Source organism: Mustela putorius, unplaced genomic scaffold, assembly GCF_011764305.1.
Source record: "Mustela putorius furo isolate JIRA1106 unplaced genomic scaffold, ASM1176430v1.1 tig00000430_pilon_pilon_pilon, whole genome shotgun sequence".
Taxonomy (NCBI): domain Eukaryota; kingdom Metazoa; phylum Chordata; class Mammalia; order Carnivora; family Mustelidae; genus Mustela; species Mustela putorius.
The window spans coordinates 19,092,379-19,112,893 of NW_025421377.1; the positions used below are offsets into that span (position 1 = coordinate 19,092,379).

Below are 20,515 nucleotides of genomic sequence, written 5' to 3' on the forward strand. Positions count from 1 at the left end.
AGAATCATGTCTTGCAGGATTGTGATCTCCTTAAGTTAACTATTTGTTTTTCCTTTAGGGCAGTTGGGAGTGGAGGTGGGGGGTGTCAGCTCCTGTTTGTCCTCAGTTTGCCTTCTGTTCCCTCATCATTTTCATACGAGAAAATCTGCAAATACTTGAAAACATTATTAACATTCTCCTCCCTTTTTCAACTACATACCTGTGTAATGCTAGATTTTTTTTCATATACTTCAACAACAACAACAACAACAACAACAACAAAACAGATTGAATGAAGAAGCAGAGATGAAAATCCAGCCATCTTCTATTCAGCCAGATATTAAAGATAGTGCCATATTTCTCATTTTTTTCTCTTGGAGAATATCACTATTTTTAAATAAAAATTCTGTGATTTATGTTAACATGTAATGAGTTTAATACTGCTATTTTTAGTGGATTAAATATTTTGAATGATTTTCAGTTTAATTCTTAGTATGATAAATATCAATAGATACAGGCTATATATAAACAAAGATTCTTTGAGGATCTCAGTAAGTTTGAAGAATGTAAAGGGACCCCAAGAGCTCAGGGTTTGAGAACCACTGATATAATCTAAGATCTAGGATATGGACTTGGTAAAGCTAGCATAGCAGATTTAGCTATATGACTCTATTATTTTTAAAAAATCCACAAATTTATCCATTTTTAAATAGTGCATGAGAGGATGTGATGCTAATTGGCAGTACTTGATTTTCTAAAAATGGTCAATAAAATTTTATAGAAAACGTCTGCCTTTGCATTGCTACTCCTCATCCAAAAGACCAGCAACCACCTGACCAAACGTCTCAGCCTGGCAGGCCTCAACCCTGGCTGGACTGGCCTCATCCTCAGGCATGACTGGGAGCCTTCTGGATCTAGTTATGAGAGACCCACATGCTGCATCCCCACTGGCCTGCCTGAGCCTCTCCCTCTAGCCTGAAGGTCAATTTCTAACTACCTTCCAGCCTTCTCTCAACCCATAGACCAAGTGGAAACAAGAACAGAAAAAGAGGGGGAAAAAAAGAGCAAAAAATAAAACAAGGAAACCACATACACACAAAAAGAAATTTGTCATTGTACAAAGACAGTCTGCTTTCAAATGTATTTTAATTAAAATACATTATACATTTTCATGGTTCATAGCTACTTCTTTTTATATGTGTTACAGAAGAAGAATTTCCACAAAAACCTGTATCAACACTGAAGAATTACTGTACCTGGTCTCTGGAGGTCTAAAATGTGTTTTGCAGAGTTTTGCTGATGGTGAGATTGTTTCACAGTGATTTCAAAAGTCGATCAAGCTCCCCATACAAACAAGAGACTAGAATTCAGTGCCTGATTCTGGTCAGCGTCAGTTTACAATCATCCTCCTTCCTCAAATGCTATGGCATGAGGCAGATAGAGCATATTTCAACCCAACCCTCAGAAAGTGTTGGTTCCAGTCTCTCACAGTGCTGCCAGATAACTTGCAATGAAATTTCATAATTCCAGAAAGTCTGAGTGACTCAAACCAATAGCTTTATGCCACATCAAGGCATGACGCTGGTTCATACAAGAGAGAAATAGTAATTGTCCTTTTTTAATAGGAGCACTTTCTTTGCTCAGGTCTTCTTGACTAAACATGAGATTTACTTTGTAAGTCTGCTTAAAATTCAAGTTCATAAATATTCCCTCAGGACCACAATTCTTTCAAAACAGCCATTGTACACACTAATTTAAAATGCATGCTAAATAAGGTTGGGAGTAACCTTAGGCAAAAGTGACTTCAGAGAGTTGCTACAAGATGCTTTTCTCTTAGATACCGGTCTTGGAGGCAATCCAGTTGCGGTAGGCAGTCACTCGCATATAGACCCCTGGCTTATTGACTTCACCACATTCTTCTCCCCAGCTCACGATTCCAACGAGGTACCAGATATTTCGAGAATTGGGATGAACTAGTGGACCTCCAGAGTCACCCTAAATAAAACAAAGAACAGTGATCATTATGAGAATTAACTTTTTGTGATTCATGCCTCATACAGACCAGAGGAAAATGTATGGTGTAAATCCCTGCATCACCCTTTACCCCTTCTGTGGCTGGAGTATAGTCTCGGGAGCTCTTTGGTGTTAACTTGAATCTTGAAAGCATGAACTGATAAGTTATAAGGTCTAGTTCTATAAGAAAGCCTTTGGGAGACAAATATTATAGATGTACTTTCAGAACAGGGCTTTATATCTGAGAAAAGTAGCTAAAACCCTGGCCACGGAGAGGCCAAGAAGGTAAGAGATAGGGGCTGGAAGTAGTTGAAAATTCTCGGAGACTAACCCTTTACTGAAATACGGTTAAGACTGTGGACTGTGATGCTAGAAGCCCTTGTGTGCCAGCTTTTCCACTTGCTATGTGCTCTTGTGCAGTTCTGTTTACCTTCTTGTGACTCAGTTTTCTCATCTGTAAAATGGTAATGGTAGTATCTACATCACAAGGTTGTGATGAGGATTAAATGAAGTGTTTGTAGAAGACTCAGTCCATGCTTGGCTCAGAGTAATTCCAACTTAAGTATTTGTTAAACACTTACAAACATACATTGCATGTAGTGGAAAATTACTTTAGCACCAAAACTAGAGGGGGTTTAATAGAATTGTTAAAGGACAAATTAACAGAAGCATACAATTGTCTCCATGTTGATAATTTTCATAAAATAAGAGCAATTATTTATACACTCTTATATACTCTTGGTCAGTATGACTAGTGTCCAGACTTACCTGGCAGGCATCTATATTTCCTTCCAAGTACCCAGCACATAGCATTGTGTCGGATACCAAACCATCATATCCTTCCCTAGAATTACAAGTGTTTGTGTCAATGATCTTCACAGGTGCCTTCTGAAGTACCTCTGGGTATTTACCTAAAGGGAGTAAACATCACCAGTAAAAGAGCTGCTCTGAAACAGAGCAGGGTGGAAAGCTTCTTTTGTCCTCTGTGCATAAAACCTACATTTGACTTTTGCCTATTCTTAAGTTTAAATAGAAACTTTCAAAGAATAGTTTGAGGTCTTTTAAATGCTGTCTTTCCATGTCCTTTTCTCTTGTCTTATATATTTAAACCAGAACTTTCTCAGCTAGTTACTCCAGGTTGGGGAGTTTCTACAACCAACTGGTCTCCACAGAATTTTCCAAACCAAGGCAATTTGAGAAGCCATAACTCCATAAGCATTATTTCCTGAGACATGGCCTGGGAGAACTAGGCATCCTGAAGTAATTGATGCCTTTCACTCTGTACCTTGGTCACCATTTCTTCTTGATGCTTTTGTATTCAAACACTATGGTAAACCTTCACTGAACTTACCATTATATGAAAGTGCTCCCCATCCTGTAACAACAACTCCTTCACCTGGTGGAAAAACCTGTGTGGCTTCAGGAAGGCAAACTCGATGTACATCATTCTGAAACAAGACTTTTGTAGTGAGCTGTATAACTGCAATATCATCATGATGTTCACCCTGGATGTAGTCTTCATGAACAATAATTTGTTGAACATAATGTTGCATATAGGGGGGATTTACTCTGGTGCCAAAGCTGACAGTATAGTTTTTTGGATTGTTTGTCCTAAAGAAAGAAAAATTATGTATTCTGTATTTATCTCAAAATAATAACATAAACAATGAATTTTGGAACACCAAAAAATTAAGTTAAATTAAATTTTAAAAAATAGAAATACAGACTGCGTCTACTGTATTCTTTTCATTACATTAATATTTCTTTGCTGTATAGCTCATTAGCAGTGATAGTCTGATTTTTAAAATTCATTTAAAAATCTTGTTTGAGTTCCTATACCATATGCTATGTAAAGTAATGGGAATATGGAAATAAAAATTAATAGTCATACCTTCAAGAAATGGGCATAAAATGAAAGATGGGCATAAACACAGACATTTGTAATTGCTTAGTGCTTTGTATCTAATTAGTGGGAGGACAAACAGGTGGACTTAAATCTGCATGCTCTAGGGAAGAGATTTCTTAGGGAAAGTAGCATTTTGAGTCACAGTTACCTAAAATATCAGAGAAGGGGATAGGCATGTGCAGAAGGGGAGGGAGCTATGACATAAGATGATATGTTTTAGCAACTATGAGTCGTTAGGGATGTCTAGACTATAAAGTGATGAGAGATAAGAATCATATGAGAAAAAAAATGTAGTATCAAGAATGAATGACTCTTAGCGTTTTTATTCATATGAGAAAAAAAATGTAGTATCAAGAATGAATGACTCTACCTAGGAATAAACCTAACCAAAGAGACACAGAATCTATACTCAGAAAACTATAAAGTACTCATGAAAGAAATTGAGGAAGACACAAAGAAATGGAAAAATGTTCCATGCTCCTGGATTGGAAGAATAAATATTGTGAAAATGTCTATGCTACCTAAAGCAATCTACACATTTAATGCAATTCCTATCAAAGTACCATCCATCTTTTTCAAAGAAATGGAACAAATAATGCTAAAATTTATATGGAACCAGAAAAGACCTCGAATAGCCAAAGGGATATTGAAAAAGAAAGCCAACGTTGGTGGCATCACAATTCCGGACTTCAGGCTCTATTACAAAGCTGTCATCATCAAGACAGCATGGTACTGGCACAAAAACAGACACATAGATCAATGGAACAGAATAGAGAGCCCAGGAATAGACCCTCAAATCTACGGTCAACTAATCTTCGACAAAGCAGGAAAGAATGTCCAATGGAAAAAAGACAGCCTTTTCAATAAATGGTGCTGGGAAAATTGGACAGCCACATGCAGAAAAATGAAATTGGACCATTCCCTTACACCACACACAAAAATAGACTCAAAATGGATGAAGGACCTCAATGTACGAAAGGAATCCATCAAAATCCTTGAGGAGAACACAGGCAGCAACCTCTTCGACCTCTGCCGCAGCAACATCTTCCTAGGAACAACGCAAAAGGCAAGGGAAGCAAGGGAAAAAATGAACTACTGGGATTTCATCAAGATCAAAAGCTTTTGCACAGCAAAGGAAACAGTTAACAAAATCAAAAGACAACTGACAGAATGGGAGAAGATATTTGCAAACGACATATCAGATAAAGGACTAGTGTCCAGAATCTATAAAGAACTTAGCAAACTCAACACCCAAAGAACAAATAATCCAATCAAGAAATGGGCAGAGGACATGAACAGACATTTCTGCAAAGAAGACATCCAGATGGCCAACAGACACATGAAAAAGTGCTCCATATCACTCGGCATCAGGGAAATACAAATCAAAACCACAATGAGATATCACCTCACACCAGTCAGAATGGCTAAAATCAACAAGTCAGGAAATGACAGATGCTGGCGAGGATGCGGAGAAAGGGGAACCCTCCTACACTGTTGGTGGGAATGCAAGCTGGTGCAGCCACTCTGGAAAACAGCATGGAGGTTCCTCAAAATGTTGAAAATAGAACTGCCCTATGACCCAGCAATTGCACTATTGGGTATTTACCCTAAAGATACAAATGTAGTGATCCAAAGGGGCACATGCACCCGAATGTTTATAGCAGCAATGTCCACAATAGCCAAACTATGGAAAGAACCTAGATGTCCATCAACAGATGAATGGATCAAGAAGATGTGGTATATATACACAATGGAATACTATGCAGCCATCAAAAGAAATGAAATCTTGCCATTTTGCAACAACATGGATGGAACTAGAGCGTATCATGCTTAGCGAAATAAGTCAAGCAGAGAAAGACAACTATCATATGATCTCCCTGATATGAGGAAGTGGTGATACAACATGGAGGCTTAAGTGGGTAGAAGAAGAATAAATGAAACAAGATGGGATTGGGAGGGAGACAAACCATAAGTGACTCTTAATATCACAAAACAAACTGAGGGTTGCCGGGGGGAGGGGGTTTGGGAGAAGGGGGTGGGATTATGGACATTGGGGAGGGTATGTGATTTGGTGAGTGCTGTGAAGTGTGTAAACCTGGTGATTCACAGACCTGTACCCCTGGGGATAAAAATATATGTTTATAAAAAATAAAAAATTAAAAAAAAAAAAGAAATGTATAAACAATGCTGTAATAAACACAGGGGTGCATGTAAAAAAAAAAAAAAACAAAAAAAAAACTCATCACTCTCATACCCATGCCATCCAGGTTTGATTCTGTCACCAAATAATCCATGCTGCCAGAGAGAACCTGATGAAGTTCTAGTTTGATAGCAAATCGACAGGCTACTCCTGGCAACACAATGCATTAGCTTCAAGGATTAAGTGTGAACACTGAATTTAAAGATATAGTTTCTATGTATATGGGATGCAATTTTGGGCCTTGCAGACTTTTTGTGAAATCTCTTCAATCATATTACCAAAGTATTCCTATATCTCAACTGAGACACAATTAAACTCAGAGGAAGACAGAAGAACAGTCTTATAATAATACATATATATATATATATATATATATATATATGGTACATACCCTATCTATTAAGATGCTATATATTTACATATAAAAATAAATATATATTTAAAAAGTTAAAAAAAAAAAGAATGAATGACTCTTAGCGTTTTTATAGGTAATGCAGAAAAATCTTAGATTGGCTTCCTATATAAACTGTCTTCCAAGCCAGGACACTTGAAATGAGAGTGCTACTGATAATAAAGCTGGGAAAACAGGTAAGAACCGCAACTGTTCCAGGGTCTTTGGTCTCCCTATCCCTGGGCAACACGAAGAACTTACTTTTGAAAGCAGTGAGCTGCAGTCACCAAATATCTTTCACTGATCAAAGATGCCCCGCAGTGGTGTTGGCCGTTTTTTTTGAGAGTTGCTTGCCATGGCCATTCTCCTCTCTCAGCATTGGAACCTCCCCTGATTCTGTCATATGTAGCTGACATCCTTGCTCGTGTCCCACAGCCTGTCAGAGTCAGTTTTGTTCCATTGAGAGTAGGAAGATGATGTTTATTTGATTATAAAGCAGAGAGTAAACTGAATTATTCTTGTATGGTTCTATCTGACAATATCTTGCACTGAAGAGGATAGGTTATAATTTGCACAAGAATCACTAGCAGACCTTGGATCACCTCCATACCCAGCATAGGATCTCCAAGATTCTTCAGCACTTGGAGAATATGAGAGGTATGGAAGGCAGATAAAGTCACAATTAAGTTCATGGGCTCTGCCACCCTGTCTGAATTCTGACCATATCATTCACAAGCTGGATGACCTTGGGCAGATTGTTTCACTTCTTTGTGCTTCAGTTTCCCCATACTCAAATGGGATGATAATAATAATATCTACCTTTGGGATTGATGTGAGGACTAAATGATTTGTATGTCAAGTGCCTGATTAGAATTGTGCCTAGTTAACAGTAACAAGTCTTGACTGTTATGTCTTAGATCATCTCACACATTTAATTAGGAAAAGTATCTGAACTTACGGTTGTTGATAATCTTTTCAGCATCAACCTTACTGATTTCTGAAACAGAACAAAAGCTCATGGTAAACATAGTACCTAACATTAATCTATTGACCCTAGGGCCGATGAAGTAAGATGCTTAGTTCAGCAGAGCAGGAGGGGTCCAGAAAATAATTTTGAATCTCAGGATAAAATGTCAGTAGAAAAGAGAGAGTATGGGTTTATTTGAATTGTTCTTCTACTTTATGTGAAGGTATGATATGGAAATACCACCTTCATAGTTCCACATGAGAGACTTCTTTTTTATTTGATTGGAACTGTATTCTTTATCAAGTAAGTGGAAAATTGCTGGTAACTTTTCTCGGGGGAACAGGAAGACCGGCAAGTGAATCTGATTCCTGTCAGTGCACAAAAATAATTTTTAGAAGTGACCTGTCTTATAATGGCAGATTGTATGCTATTTTTGAATGTTATAGGAGATCATGAAAAAATACACAAGACACACCATTACTTTTAAGGACTGTTCAGAGCTTTACTATTTGCTTTATAATGAAAAGCAGTTTTCCCCCCAGAACTGCTTTCAGTTATGCTATTATTGTGATTTGAATATTATGTTCTCAATAAGAGAGAACACAAATTATTGCTCTGATATAAAATAATGACATAGTCATTGAAAAAATTGAATATCAGCTTTGTGCATGGTACTTGTGATGTATGTTAGAAATAAAAAGATGAGAGTAACACTGCTCCTATTTAATACATTAGCTTACCCATGAGCCTGAGAGAATTAGGATCTGTGGTCAGAGAGCCTGCATGGTTCCTCAGCATCTGACGTAAGATGCTTTCAATTCTTCTTCTTGTGTTTTCCTTCATTGACCTGGAAGCCTTGAATACTAGCCATATATGTGCAGTGACACTGTTGTCATGAGGACTAGAAACAAGATAAGTATGTTTCAACAAGATAAACATATTTCATATATTGTTTAAAAATAGCATTTCCGGGGCACCTGGGTGGCTCAACGGGTTAAGCCTCTGCCTTCAGCTCAGGTCATGATCTCAGGGTCCTGGGATCGAGCCCCACATCAGGCTCTCTGCTCAGCAGGGAGCCTGCTTCCCCCCTCTCTCTGCCTGCTTCTCTGCCTACTTGTGATCTCTCTCTCTCTGTGTCAAATAAATAAATAAATAAATAAATAAATAAATAAAATCTTTAGAAAAAATAGCATTTCCTTCCTCATTCCCTGTTCTTTTATATTTTTATTTCTTCTGCTTTGTTATGGGTTTGTGTAGTAACTTCATTTTTGGTTAAACACAGGATCATCCATCTGCCTACACTTATTTGGTGACAGTAAGCATGCAGCTCTAGTATTCATCTTAGAGGACAAGTAGTTCTATAAATCTGAAAAATAGGAAAGGTTTGAGCATAAGGTAGAATTACCACAGAAGAGGGATTGAGCCCTGAATCAGGCTTTTTGCTTAGTGTGGAGTCTACCTGGGTCTCTCTCTCCCTCTCTGCCTGCATCTTCCACTCATGATTGCTCGCTCTCTCTCTCTCATGCTCTCACTCTCTATATATAAAATAAATAATTTTTTTTTAAAGAAGTACCACGTAAGAACTGGGCTCACTTATTCTTGTATTCACCAAACATTTACTGAGCAACTTGCTATAGACAAGTGACTGGAATAGGTACTACTAGGTCTTGCAAGGGTGATTAACACATGGTTCCTATCCTCCAGGTATTTCCAGATTTCTAGGGGATAAGACATGTACACAAATTACTACAATAAATTAGGCAGAAGCAATGATATTTATTTTATCTTATCTTCAATAGAAGGGTAACTCATTTTTTGCTTAAAGAATCAGAGAAATTTTCATGGAAGAGGTGACATTTACACTGGACCTTAAATTATTGTTTCACTATTTCATTATCAAACAAAATTTCATCAGGCAGAGAAGAGGAAGAGTACTACTCCCGACTAACTGGAGAGCCGTAATTAATTAGCATCTACTGGGCATCTACTATATTTTCACATTTATTATCACACTTAAACTTTGCAACAACCTTGCAACATAGGTGTCATTATCTTCGTTTTATAGACGGGGAAGAATGGAAGCTCTGAGCTGCTACCCAATATGCTTGAGATTACACAGCTACTGAATCAAACCAGATTCAGTACGATTGACTCTATAACCCAGGATTTTCAAACTGTACTGTCTCTTTATGCCCAGTCACAGAGACAACAATGTCTAGGAGATTGGGCTCAGATGGAAGAGGACATTTAAGGCTAGTCAAGCAGTAGCAGTAATGAGAAGCTGTCGAATAAAACCGTACTTGAGGAAGATGAACCTGACCCTGGTGTTCAAGCAAGATTGGTTTGGAATTCAGAAAGGGGTGAGCAACCCCAGAGGTTGAGCAGCAGACATGTAGGAATTGTAAGCAGCTTTGAGGCCAGTGTCTGAAGTGGCACTATTATGCTTTGACTCTTTCTCATGGATGACTAATGTTTTGGCATATAAATCAGTAACTTGTGCTAAGAAGCACTCAGTACACACAGGTTTGATTATCATAGGAGGGTGTACCAAAATGAAAATCTCTGTCCTGCAGCCTCTCCATCACTTCCTTTGGGCCTGTCCTTCCCATAGATAAGTAACGTTACATGCATGGGAAGAAAAGCAGAAGCTCTCCAGTGGTCGCGATGATCTCTGAAAGATGCCTGGGCCCTTCCACTTTAGCCTTCCATCTCTTTCCAATACTAAAATCAACCCTCCAGGTTAATTCTAACTGAGATCTTTGATGTGTTCTGCAAGTCCAGAAGTCCCATGAGTTTCAGGAGCAGAGGAAGAAGACAGGCATATTGTCTGGTGCCAATGATGAAGGTAAAAGCAAAACATATTTCATTGGAAATATGTTTATTTGCAAATATTCCAATACATTTCTTCTTTGATCCCAAGTCTAGTTTTATGAGAGGCAGTGACTGTGCTATTTCATGGATTGATGAGAAGAATCAAAGTGATATAGTAACTCACCCAAAGCTCTGGGGCTGCTATGTGACAAAGGCTGGGCTCAGGTTGACTAACTCCTGTTCTTGGGCTCCTCTGCTATCTCATGTACTCTAAACCCCCATAAAGAGGACACATAGCATGTTTTACGTATAGACTAGAAGGACCTCCTTGTTATCAAATCTTGGTGTAGATAACTACCTGTAAGAATTCTAGGGTAGTTCCACAAGGTATTTAGCTGACTTGCAAGTGAAAAGACATGAGAAAACAGGGTCTGTATTTACACTACTGCTAAAATGTTTTACTATCAGACATTGGTCAAAGGGATCATCTGCTATTTGCTGGACATAAAAACTCAAGAAACTTGAGTTATGAGGGGTTTAATGAATAATAAGTTCTCAATAGATCTAATGAATAAATAGAGAGCCCAATCTTTTGTGTTTTTTTTTAATTAAGATTTTATTTATTTATTTGAGAGTTGGAGAGAGAACACAAGTAAGCAGAGCAGCAGGCAGAGGAGCAGGCAGAGGGAGAAGGAGAAGCAGGCTTCCCTTCAAGCAGGAAGCCCGATGTGGGGCTCGATCCCAGGACTCTGGGATCATGACCTGAGCTGAAGGTAGCTGCTTAACCAACTGAGGCACCCAGGGGCCCCCCTTTGCTTTGGTTTTATATTGAACAATTATTCTGACATTTAACTTAGGGTGATACTGTTTATTAGTAATTTATTGACTCATGATTATTATATTTCAAAATTCTTCTTACAGAGGTACTTGAAATACATGTCTACAAATGGGTTGATCTCTTTTCTAACTGCTATTATTAGTTACTTACACCAGTGTGATGACTTGAGAATTGATATATTGTCTGTAAATACTAGAACTTTGAAATGCATCAACCATCTGTTAAAGAGAACATAGAGCCAAACATCAAATTCCAATAATATATTTATATTTTACAGAACTAACAATGAAATAAATATACGAAAAGACTAACTTACCTTAGTCTCAAGAATTTTGCTAAGATAGTTATTTTCCAGTGACGTCTCTCTTTGATAATTACTGTTATATGGAATATCCAAAACTGTAAATCTACCTTGGTAGTAGTAGGTTGTATTTTCTGTAAGTTAAAGTGAACCAAGAATTATTTAAGTGAAATGGATTTCAAATGCAAATAGAGATTACCTAGTAATACCAACTAGTAAATATTGTGCTTGTATTTTACACTGATATAGCCCATGAATCCTCCTGTCACAGTCGATTCGATATCCTGGGCATTGTGAAAAGTGTATACTGGACCCGTAATGCAGCAAATATAGATATAGACAAAGGTAAGAAAAAAGAGTAGTATCTTTTTTTTTTTTTTTTTTTTTTTTTTTTTAAAGATTTTATTTATTTATTTGACAGAGAGAAATCACAAGTAGGCAGAGAGGCAGGCAGAGAGAGAGAGGAGGAAGCAGGCTCCCTGCTGAGCAGAGAGCCTGATGTGGGACTCGATCCCAGGACCCTGAGATCATGACCTGAGCCGAAGGCAGCGGCTTAACCCACTGAGCCACCCAGGCGCCCAAAAGAGTAGTATCTTGATTGAGACAGATAGGACTATATAAAGAAATGAGATTTATGTCCCATAACCATCAGACTATGAATAAAAATAGTTATCATTTATTATGTACCATGGGAAGATAACTTTATAAAACACATATGAAGTATATATATATATATATATATATATATATTTTTTTTTTTTTTTTTTTCAGGAGAAATGTGGTCTCAGAGATATCCAGTAACTTATCTAGCATATAGCTACTAAGAGACAAGGATCAAATTTGATTTGACTACTGAGTCCACACCTAACCAATTATATTTCCTTCCCAAATTTTCATGGACACTAAGCCATTTGGTATATGATACATCTTGCCCCTAAATGTGATAGATATTAAGCTGTTATATAGCACCTAGCATATAGTAAGCACTAAATCAATATTAATACTATTTTGCAATATGATCATTGCTTTTGAAGACTGTGATGAAAGAGACAAGCTCAATATGGATACAATCATTACATGAGGCAATAATAAGGATATAATTTTAAATGAGAATGTTAATTGTTTCTCTACAGTTTCTATCTGAATGCAGAGAATTAAAACACTGTAATTAAAATAAAATATGACTTACTATTATAAATATGGTGAAAATATTTCATATTGAGAAAGGTAATAGAAAAGGAAGTCAGAAAGTTCTAAAGAAATGCTGGAAATGGTTTGTTTATGAACAATAATTTGTGAACCAACATTGTTAATTGTAGTTAGTCTGTCTGGGGGTCATGGATCTTTTACTATAGAGACCAAACTTTGCAATGGTAGGTTATTTGACTTTACCATAAGTAGTTAAAAAAAAAAAAAATCTTGAAACTATTCAGCTTTCTTTTTAATTCAGAGTTCACAGTGCACCCTTTAGTTCTTTATTTAGATTCTTTTATCTTAATATTCTAATTATAAAGTCATATAATACCATCTTGGTAGGTTACTTTTTCTGACTATCAATTATCTATCTGTACATTCATATCTGTATATTGTATACATTCTTTTACTTGTGTATATTCAAAAGATGTCTACAATACAGTGCTTGGTAAATGCATGTTTCTGGGATCTTGGGTCATTGATGGCCATTTTAAAGGAAGATAGATAATTTCCTGTTTGCAATATCTTGTATTTGGTAGAAATGGAAATAAAGTTTACAACAAACTGAAATAACTAAAAATGTATTCTTTACCAACCTACTGCCAGAAAATGAACCAGGAGACCAATAGTTATTCCCAGGATTGCCAACACTCCAAACACAATGAGGGCAATCATCCATACTGGCAAAGATGGACGGGAAGCTGTGACCGGTCTGCAAGTAAAGGATCAAAATACAAGAGGTATATCAGAAATTCAGAAATAAATCGCAGGCATTCCAAATCTTTATTTCTTTCCTCTTGCTCACTCCCAGAAGCTCAGTTTAGACATCACAGTAGCAAAAAGTATATGAAGAAAATAAAGAAAATGAAGAAAGGAAGAAAGGAAGAACACAAAAGAAAGAAAGGAAGGAAGGAGAAGAAAGAGAAAAGTTTAAAATCGAACCTCTCTGGATTTATGCTATGAAATTATTTTTCAGGAGTAGGATGTGTCTAGTTCCCTCCCACCAGAGACAGAGTTAGTATCAATAAATGAACAACTTGCCAAGTTAGGGAGGAAGGAGGGAGGAAAACAGAATGTCTTAGAAGTTCTTTATGGGGGCGCCTGGGTGGCTCAGTGGGTTAAAGCCTCTGCCCTCAGCTCAGGTCATGATCCCAGGGTCCTGGGATCGAGCCCCGCATCGGGCTCTCTGTTCAGCAGGGAGCCTGCTTCCTCCTCTCTCTCTCTGCCTGCCTCTCTGCCTACTTGTGATTCCTGTCTGTCAAATAAATAAATAAAATCTTTAAAAAAAAAAAAAAGAAGTTCTTTATGCCAAAGCCTATCATAATTTTTGAAGTATGATCATGATTCTCTTTTATTTGCTATGCCCTTATGTACAAAGAACACACACAAATATGAATTACTATATTGGGTGAGAGCAGGGTCCATCTTTCTTACTAGCTTATTTATGGCTGTAGTTCCAAGAGATATTTTGTAGAAAAGCATGCTGTTCAACCTATTAGTAAGTATTCTTACTGTGTTTCATTTAGACAACAAATAGGTATTGCTTAAATTGAAGTAGGGATTTGGGGTAAATTTCCAGATGAAGAGGCATGAGAAGATAGTCTAGGAAGAGGGAACAACAAGCAGTGCTTAAAGAATGGCCACCAATTCAATTTTATTGCAGCAAACTCTGTGTCATGGATTGGCCAAAGATGAAACTGGGCAGTATAATGGCTAATTTTAAGTGTCAACTTTGGCTAGGCTATATTGCCAAGTTGTTTAGTTTAACACAAGTCTACACATTGTTGTGAAGTATTCTGTAGCTCTAATCAACATTTATAATCAGTTGACTTTAAGATATAAGTGGGTGGGCTTCAACCAATCATTTGAAGGACTTAAGAGCTAAAACTGAGCTTTTAATGAGAAGAAAAAAATTCTGCCTTGGGAGTAGAAATCCTACCTGAGTTTCCAGCTTTATCAACCATAAAATTGTGTGAAGCAATTCTGTTAAATAAAATCTATCTTAGATACATAGATCCCATGGTTTTATATCTATCTATATATTTATACGCCTAGCTAGCTAGCTATCCATTGGGAGAGAAAGGAGAAAAATAGACAGGGGAGGATTAAGAGGAAATAGAAAGAGAAAGAGGTATCCTATTGTTTGTTTCCCTGGAAAATCCTCTTCCTCTGTTGTTACACAAAGGTGTTTATATTTTGTCTTAAATATTGAGGCTCCTCCAAGTATGACTGGAGGACAGACTTTTTCAAAATCACCTGGAAGTGCTTACTAAATATGCAGAAAATTATATCCTACAATCCTACAATCTCAGATCTAGTTAATTCAAACTCCTGAAAGCGTCTGTGAATTTGCAGTTTAACACTTAGTGATGAAAATTTTTGCTAAACTATAGGCTATCTTCACAACAAAATTGGAAAACTTTAATCTAGCCAGGCCTATCGCCAGGGCATTCAGATTAGAAGTGGCTTTGAAGGGGTGCCTGGGTGGCTCAGTCAGTGAACCATCTGCCTTCAGGTCATGATCCCAGGGTCCTGGGATGGAGCCCTGCTTTGGGCTCCCTGCTCTGCTGTGGGAGCCTGCTTCTGCTTCTCCCTCTTCCTCTGTCCCTCCGCACAGCTCACGCTTGCATGCTCTCCCTCTGTCTCTCTAGTGTGTTCACTCTCAAATAAAAAAAATGAAATCTGGGGCGCCTGGGTGGCTCAGTGGGTTAAAGCCTCTACCTTCAGCTCAGATCATGATCCCAGGGTCCTGGGGTCAAGCCCCGCATCAGGCTCTCTGCTTAGCAGGGAGCCTGCTTCCTCCTCTCAATCTGTTTGCCTCTCTGCCTGCTTGTGATCTCTCTCTCTGTCAAATCAGTAAATAAAATCTTTAAGAAAATGAAATCTTAGAAAAAAGAAAGAAGGGACATTGGAGAGGAATCTATTTGATATATTGGATCTCAGATAAAAATAAATTGGATTGATGCTTTCAGGAAAACAAGTTTTTGTATCTGATTTTTTTTTTTTTAAATACATCCCCTGTTGATTTTTTTTTCCTTTCTCTTTGAAAACTATTTCATACTTCTCTTTTCCTCAAACCTCCAGCACCTTTTATCCCATCCTCAATCTGAGCTGACCGGGTCCACTGAGAAAATTAAAGGTGTCAGAAGAGAATATTTACTACTCCATCATCACATTTGTAAACTTCTCATCTGTACCCCACACTCTGCTTTTTCCTTCACGTTTCTGTAGGTAAACTGTACCCCCGTCTTAAGGCAACCTCTCCATCATCTCGTCTCACTCTCCAACCTGCTTCTTTTTTTTTTTTTGAAGATTTTATTTATTTATTTGACAGACAGAAATCACAAGTAGGCAAAGAAGCAGGCAGAGAGAGAGAAGGGGAAACAGGCTCCTGTTGAGCAGAGAGCCCTATGCGGGGCTCGATCACAGGACCCTGAGACCCTGACCTGAGCTGAAGGCAGAGACTTAATCCACTGAGCCACCCAGGCGCCCCTCCAACCTGCTTCTAATCTATGTTCCAGCCATTTCATACTAACCAGACTTCCATGGACAACCAAACTCCTTCACACCTCCATGTCCTCACGCACACTCTGATTCTTCTGCCTAAAGGGTCCACCTCAAGTCTACCCGGTGAGCTCCCACTCAGACTTTATCACTAAACTCTGTCATCTCCTCCTTATTGAGGTCTCCCATGGCTCACCCGAATATGATCTACACTGAGAGTATTTTGTATTTTCACATGGCAATCTATTCACCTCTAATGGAGGCCATGCTATTGTCTGGTCCAAGTCATTAATTATTGTTGATGTTGTTACTGTTTTATACCTAAAAGCCATATTGTGGGGTCTAGTACATCATAGACAGTGTTTGTTGAAGCAGAGAATAAATGAAGCCAAGGGCTATTGAGGACAAGTAGGTTATGAAGGATATATAGATCAGAAGGATACAAATTACGGAAAGCCTTCAGTGCTAATCAAAAGAGTTTTTGACTTTATCTGAAATGACAACATAAGTATATGCAGTGCTTAGGGAGATGAATCTGCAGTCTACGTAATGATGGTTTAAAGAAGGGAGAAAAATAAAAAGAGGACCAATGAGCACAGAGGCATATATAATCAATGGGAATGGAGGGATGGATTGTGGTAGTAAGAAAAGAAACAAAGTCATGAATTTGAGAACATTTACAGTAGGATATTTGTCAGAATGTGGTAATTAATTAGCTGTCATGGTAAAGGATAGGGATAGGTCAAAGATGACACAAGATTTTATCTTGAGAAGTAAAAAAAAGTCAAATGAAGTGTAGGAGAGGTAACTCGGGGAAAAAATGTTAAATATTTTACATCTGAAATTTAAGAGACCTTTAAATTTCCAGTAAACAAATGGAGATGTTGGACTGGTAGTTCACTGAGTGAGGCACCATAGTTGGGGTTAACTTAGGAGTCACCCCAGAACAGGGAACAAACAAAGCTGTGAAACTGGATCAGTAAATTCAGTGCTTGTTATATAAAATAGAGTACAAAACTGACATTTCTCTTCCTGAGGCAAACGTTGGTTTTCATTCTAACTACAACTAATTTATCTCCATTTTTTCATGCCTTACCTGATTTTCATAGTCTCATTGTTTGACATCACTCAAAGACTTTAAATTTTCAACATGTGTTTCTTAAGTATAAAAATTTAAGACTTGTCCACCTTTCGGGGATGGGTAGTATTTACTTCACCTTCTAGGCGTTCAGCTCCACCAAGACGACTTTGTTGTCCACTTGGTTCTTTAATCTTTGCTCCATATCCTTTCCTTACTTTTCTGCTCCCATTAATTGGCATTGATTACTTTTCTTTTCTTAAAAGTCTCTTAACTGGGGATATATTTATATATTTCTTGTTTTGTCTAGTTTTGTTTTTTAAATTTTTAGATCAGGACAGGACTTCATATAGATTTGGGCAAAGTTTTTTCTTTTATCTTTACAGTTTGTTTTAGGGCTGGTATTCTTAGAAGAACAGAAATAAATCTAAATCTATTAAAATCTGATCAAGTAAGATATCTTAGAATTCATCCAGACACTATAGCTTTAAAGAAGACTGAAATATCTTCCTAATTTTCATTTGTCTTTCATCAAAAATGCAGTAGAATTTTATAGTTACATTCCCTATCCTCTTTTTCCATTTTGATTATTGCTTGTCAGCAGCTCAGATGTTTCTCTCAGATGCAGCTACCCTTAACTGATAACCTAAAGATCTTACACACCATTACACAGATTAAATATCTCTTTAAAAATGACAGACTTCCCACAGAGAAAAATCACTCAATGATTTACCCAATATTTCTGGTACTCCATACCATAAATTCATTTGAGAAACCACATAAGGGAGATTACTAGAAGATAATGTAGAATATCTATTGTATCTTGCCATAAAAAATAATAACAAAAAACAACAACAAACTCTTGCCCATGAAATCTTAATGCCAGCTTGGCAAGGATCTAAAACACCACTTTCTCCTGAGAATTTTTCCATTTTGTCCTAGAGAACTACTCTAAGAAAACAATTGAAATTGATAAAATATGGCATTGAAGTCTTTACTTCTACTTCTAGTGTACCTTTTCTTCTCTTGTCCATTCATTATTTAGCCACTCATATGCAACCACAAGATTGCCCAAGGTCTCCTCAAAAGCACCTGCAGAAACAACTAGGTTTCCAAATACCCCCAAGCTCTTCCGGCAAAATAATGCCTCAGTCTGTGGGAAGTTAACCACGAAATTATGGTTGAACCTTTCCTAGGTGATTAGGAGTACTTGGAAACAATGGATTAATCCTTTGAAATATTTCAGGTGAAGACTTTACACAAGTGTTAAAATGTCGAAGGAGAAGAAGATGCCCTATTTAAAAAACAAAACAAAAAAAAGCACATCCATCCAGCATAAAAATGATGTCTATCTTATAAGTAAAACAACAAAATAATCATCTGTTTACTTTCCACTTACTGAATGTGTATGATCACCCTTTCCTTTACTGATAGATCAGAAATGCAGCTAATAAGAAAACACTGGAATTATAAATAATATAACATATCTAATAAAGAATTTGCACAACAGTAAATTACTTTAGTTCAAAAAAGTGTCCTTAGTATATTCTATCACAGAGAGTATGCTCTTTCTAATCACATTTTTACATGAATAGTGATATTGTAAATTATATGTGTGTGTGTATGTCATAAAGGGTTAATCAATTGACCAAAGATGCAAATTTTTAGAGAAATATTTGTATGAAGCCTGCATTTATATTTTACAGTTATCTGAACATTAAATATTTCATAACTGGTTCACTTTATTTTGTATATTTTGATGAAAATGTCTTGTAGGTTGAAACTGTCTTTTTTTATAAATGGTATTGGGGTGCCTGGGTGGCTCAGTGAGTTAAGCCTTTGGCTCAGATCATGATCCCAAGGTCCTGGGATGGGGCCCCGCACCAGGCTCCCTGCTCAGTGAGGAGTCTGCTTCTCCCTCGCCTGCTGCTCCAACCCCTGCTCGTGCCTCTCTCTCTCTGTCTCAAATAAATAAATAAAACCTTTAAAAATATAAGTAAATAATGGGGCGCCTGGGTGGCTCAGTGGGTTAAGCCTCTGCCTTCGGCTCAGGTCGTGATCTCAGGGTCCTGGGATCGAGTCCCACATTGGACTCTCTGCTCAGCAGGGAGCCTGCTTCCTCCTCTCTCTCTCTCTCTCTCTGCCTGCCTCTCTGCCTACGTGTGGTCTCTGTCTGTCAAATAAATAAATAGATAAAATCTTTAAAAAAAAATATAAGTAAATAAAATGGCATTAATAATCACTGTTCACTTAATGTAATAATTATCTAGTTCGATACTTGAAAAATAAATAGCACATGTCCATACATGATTTTCTTCTAGTTCATGAACATTTTACAGATAAAAATGCATGGTTTATAAATGATTCTATAAGGAACGCCTATGAAGCAATGGTACTGTGAGATTCAAGACAGTATTTATGAAAGCAGTTTAGAAAGTACAAGATATTAAACAAATACAAAGGAGTCATCATCATTATCACCACCAATAATAATTTAACATTTAACAATTTAACAGTTTAACATTTGATTTATGAGAGAATTTTTCCCTCTGCTTCCTCCTTTGTATTTTACACCAGTCACACAGTCATTTTTCATTCACAGGATGTTAAGCTGCTTGTCACCCTTCTGAAGCATTCTCTAAAGAATGACATAAAACTACAGATCCAGACTCAAAAGCATACGTGTTACAGGGGTGTCTCCATGCAGAAAATCCAAAATGCTGTAGAAAAAATTACAAATCCCCCTCTGAACTCAGTTACTTTACTGCAACCCTTGGGTGGGAATCATATTGGGGAAACAGTTAATTCTAATTATGTCTAATTAGAATTTTGGGCAAGGTAATGTCCACTTACCTATACATAATATGCTGATATAAATTAGGCTGTTGGTGTTAGTAAGATAAAGGAAACTTCTGTACTTCTTTTGTCCTGGTCAGTGGTTCTCAGGTAAATGTGCTAACCACAATGATACTTGGGATTTTAAGGGTTGGGTGCAATAGCATCAAGCAATTAAAAGGAAACTCGTTTAACAAGTGTTGATGACATCTATGGAACTGTGGTTTAAAGGAAGAAATGAAAATTCCCTTTGAGTTGAATATTTAGAAAAAGAATAGATACAACTTGGATTGGTTGCCTGAGAGGTCCACCCAGGAAATACCACCGCAGATTGGTGAATCAGTGCTCTGACTCAGATCCCATCCGGCCCTTTCACGGAGAAGAACTCCTCCTCAGTGAAACCCGCTGAATCCACCAGAGCAGTCTCTGACAAATGACTTAAATATACAATATTTTTTTAGTATGAAAATTCTGCTATAGCATTACTCATTTGAAATG

The 20,515-nt window shown here is 37.3% G+C and overlaps 1 protein-coding gene across 1 annotated transcript; it reads right to left on the reverse strand.

The window, feature by feature from the left end:
- Positions 1 to 1,165: 1,165 nt before the first annotated feature.
- On the reverse strand, positions 1,166 to 20,222 carry LOC101693414 (transmembrane protease serine 11B-like protein). Its single transcript, XM_013062356.2, has 10 exons — positions 20,036 to 20,222; positions 13,197 to 13,312; positions 11,422 to 11,540; positions 11,256 to 11,323; positions 8,197 to 8,357; positions 7,448 to 7,486; positions 6,751 to 6,925; positions 3,344 to 3,603; positions 2,761 to 2,903; positions 1,166 to 1,974 (listed from the first exon to the last, which is right to left on the reverse strand). The coding sequence occupies exons 1-10, from the start codon at positions 20,041 to 20,043 to the stop codon at positions 1,813 to 1,815; spliced, it is 1,251 nt and encodes a 416-aa protein (XP_012917810.1). The 5' UTR covers positions 20,044 to 20,222; the 3' UTR covers positions 1,166 to 1,812.
- Between the last annotated feature and the right edge of the window lie 293 nt (positions 20,223 to 20,515).

Excerpts from the sequence above, each read along its gene's own strand:
- LOC101693414 (XM_013062356.2), bottom strand. Across the intron at positions 7,487-8,196 it reads TAATTCTCTCAGGCTCATGG|AAATCAGTAAGGTTGATGCT; the intron begins GTAAGCTAATGT and ends GTTCTGTTTCAG. Across the intron at positions 3,604-6,750 it reads GCAGCTCACTGCTTTCAAAA|GACAAACAATCCAAAAAACT; the intron begins GTAAGTTCTTCG and ends TTCTTTCTTTAG.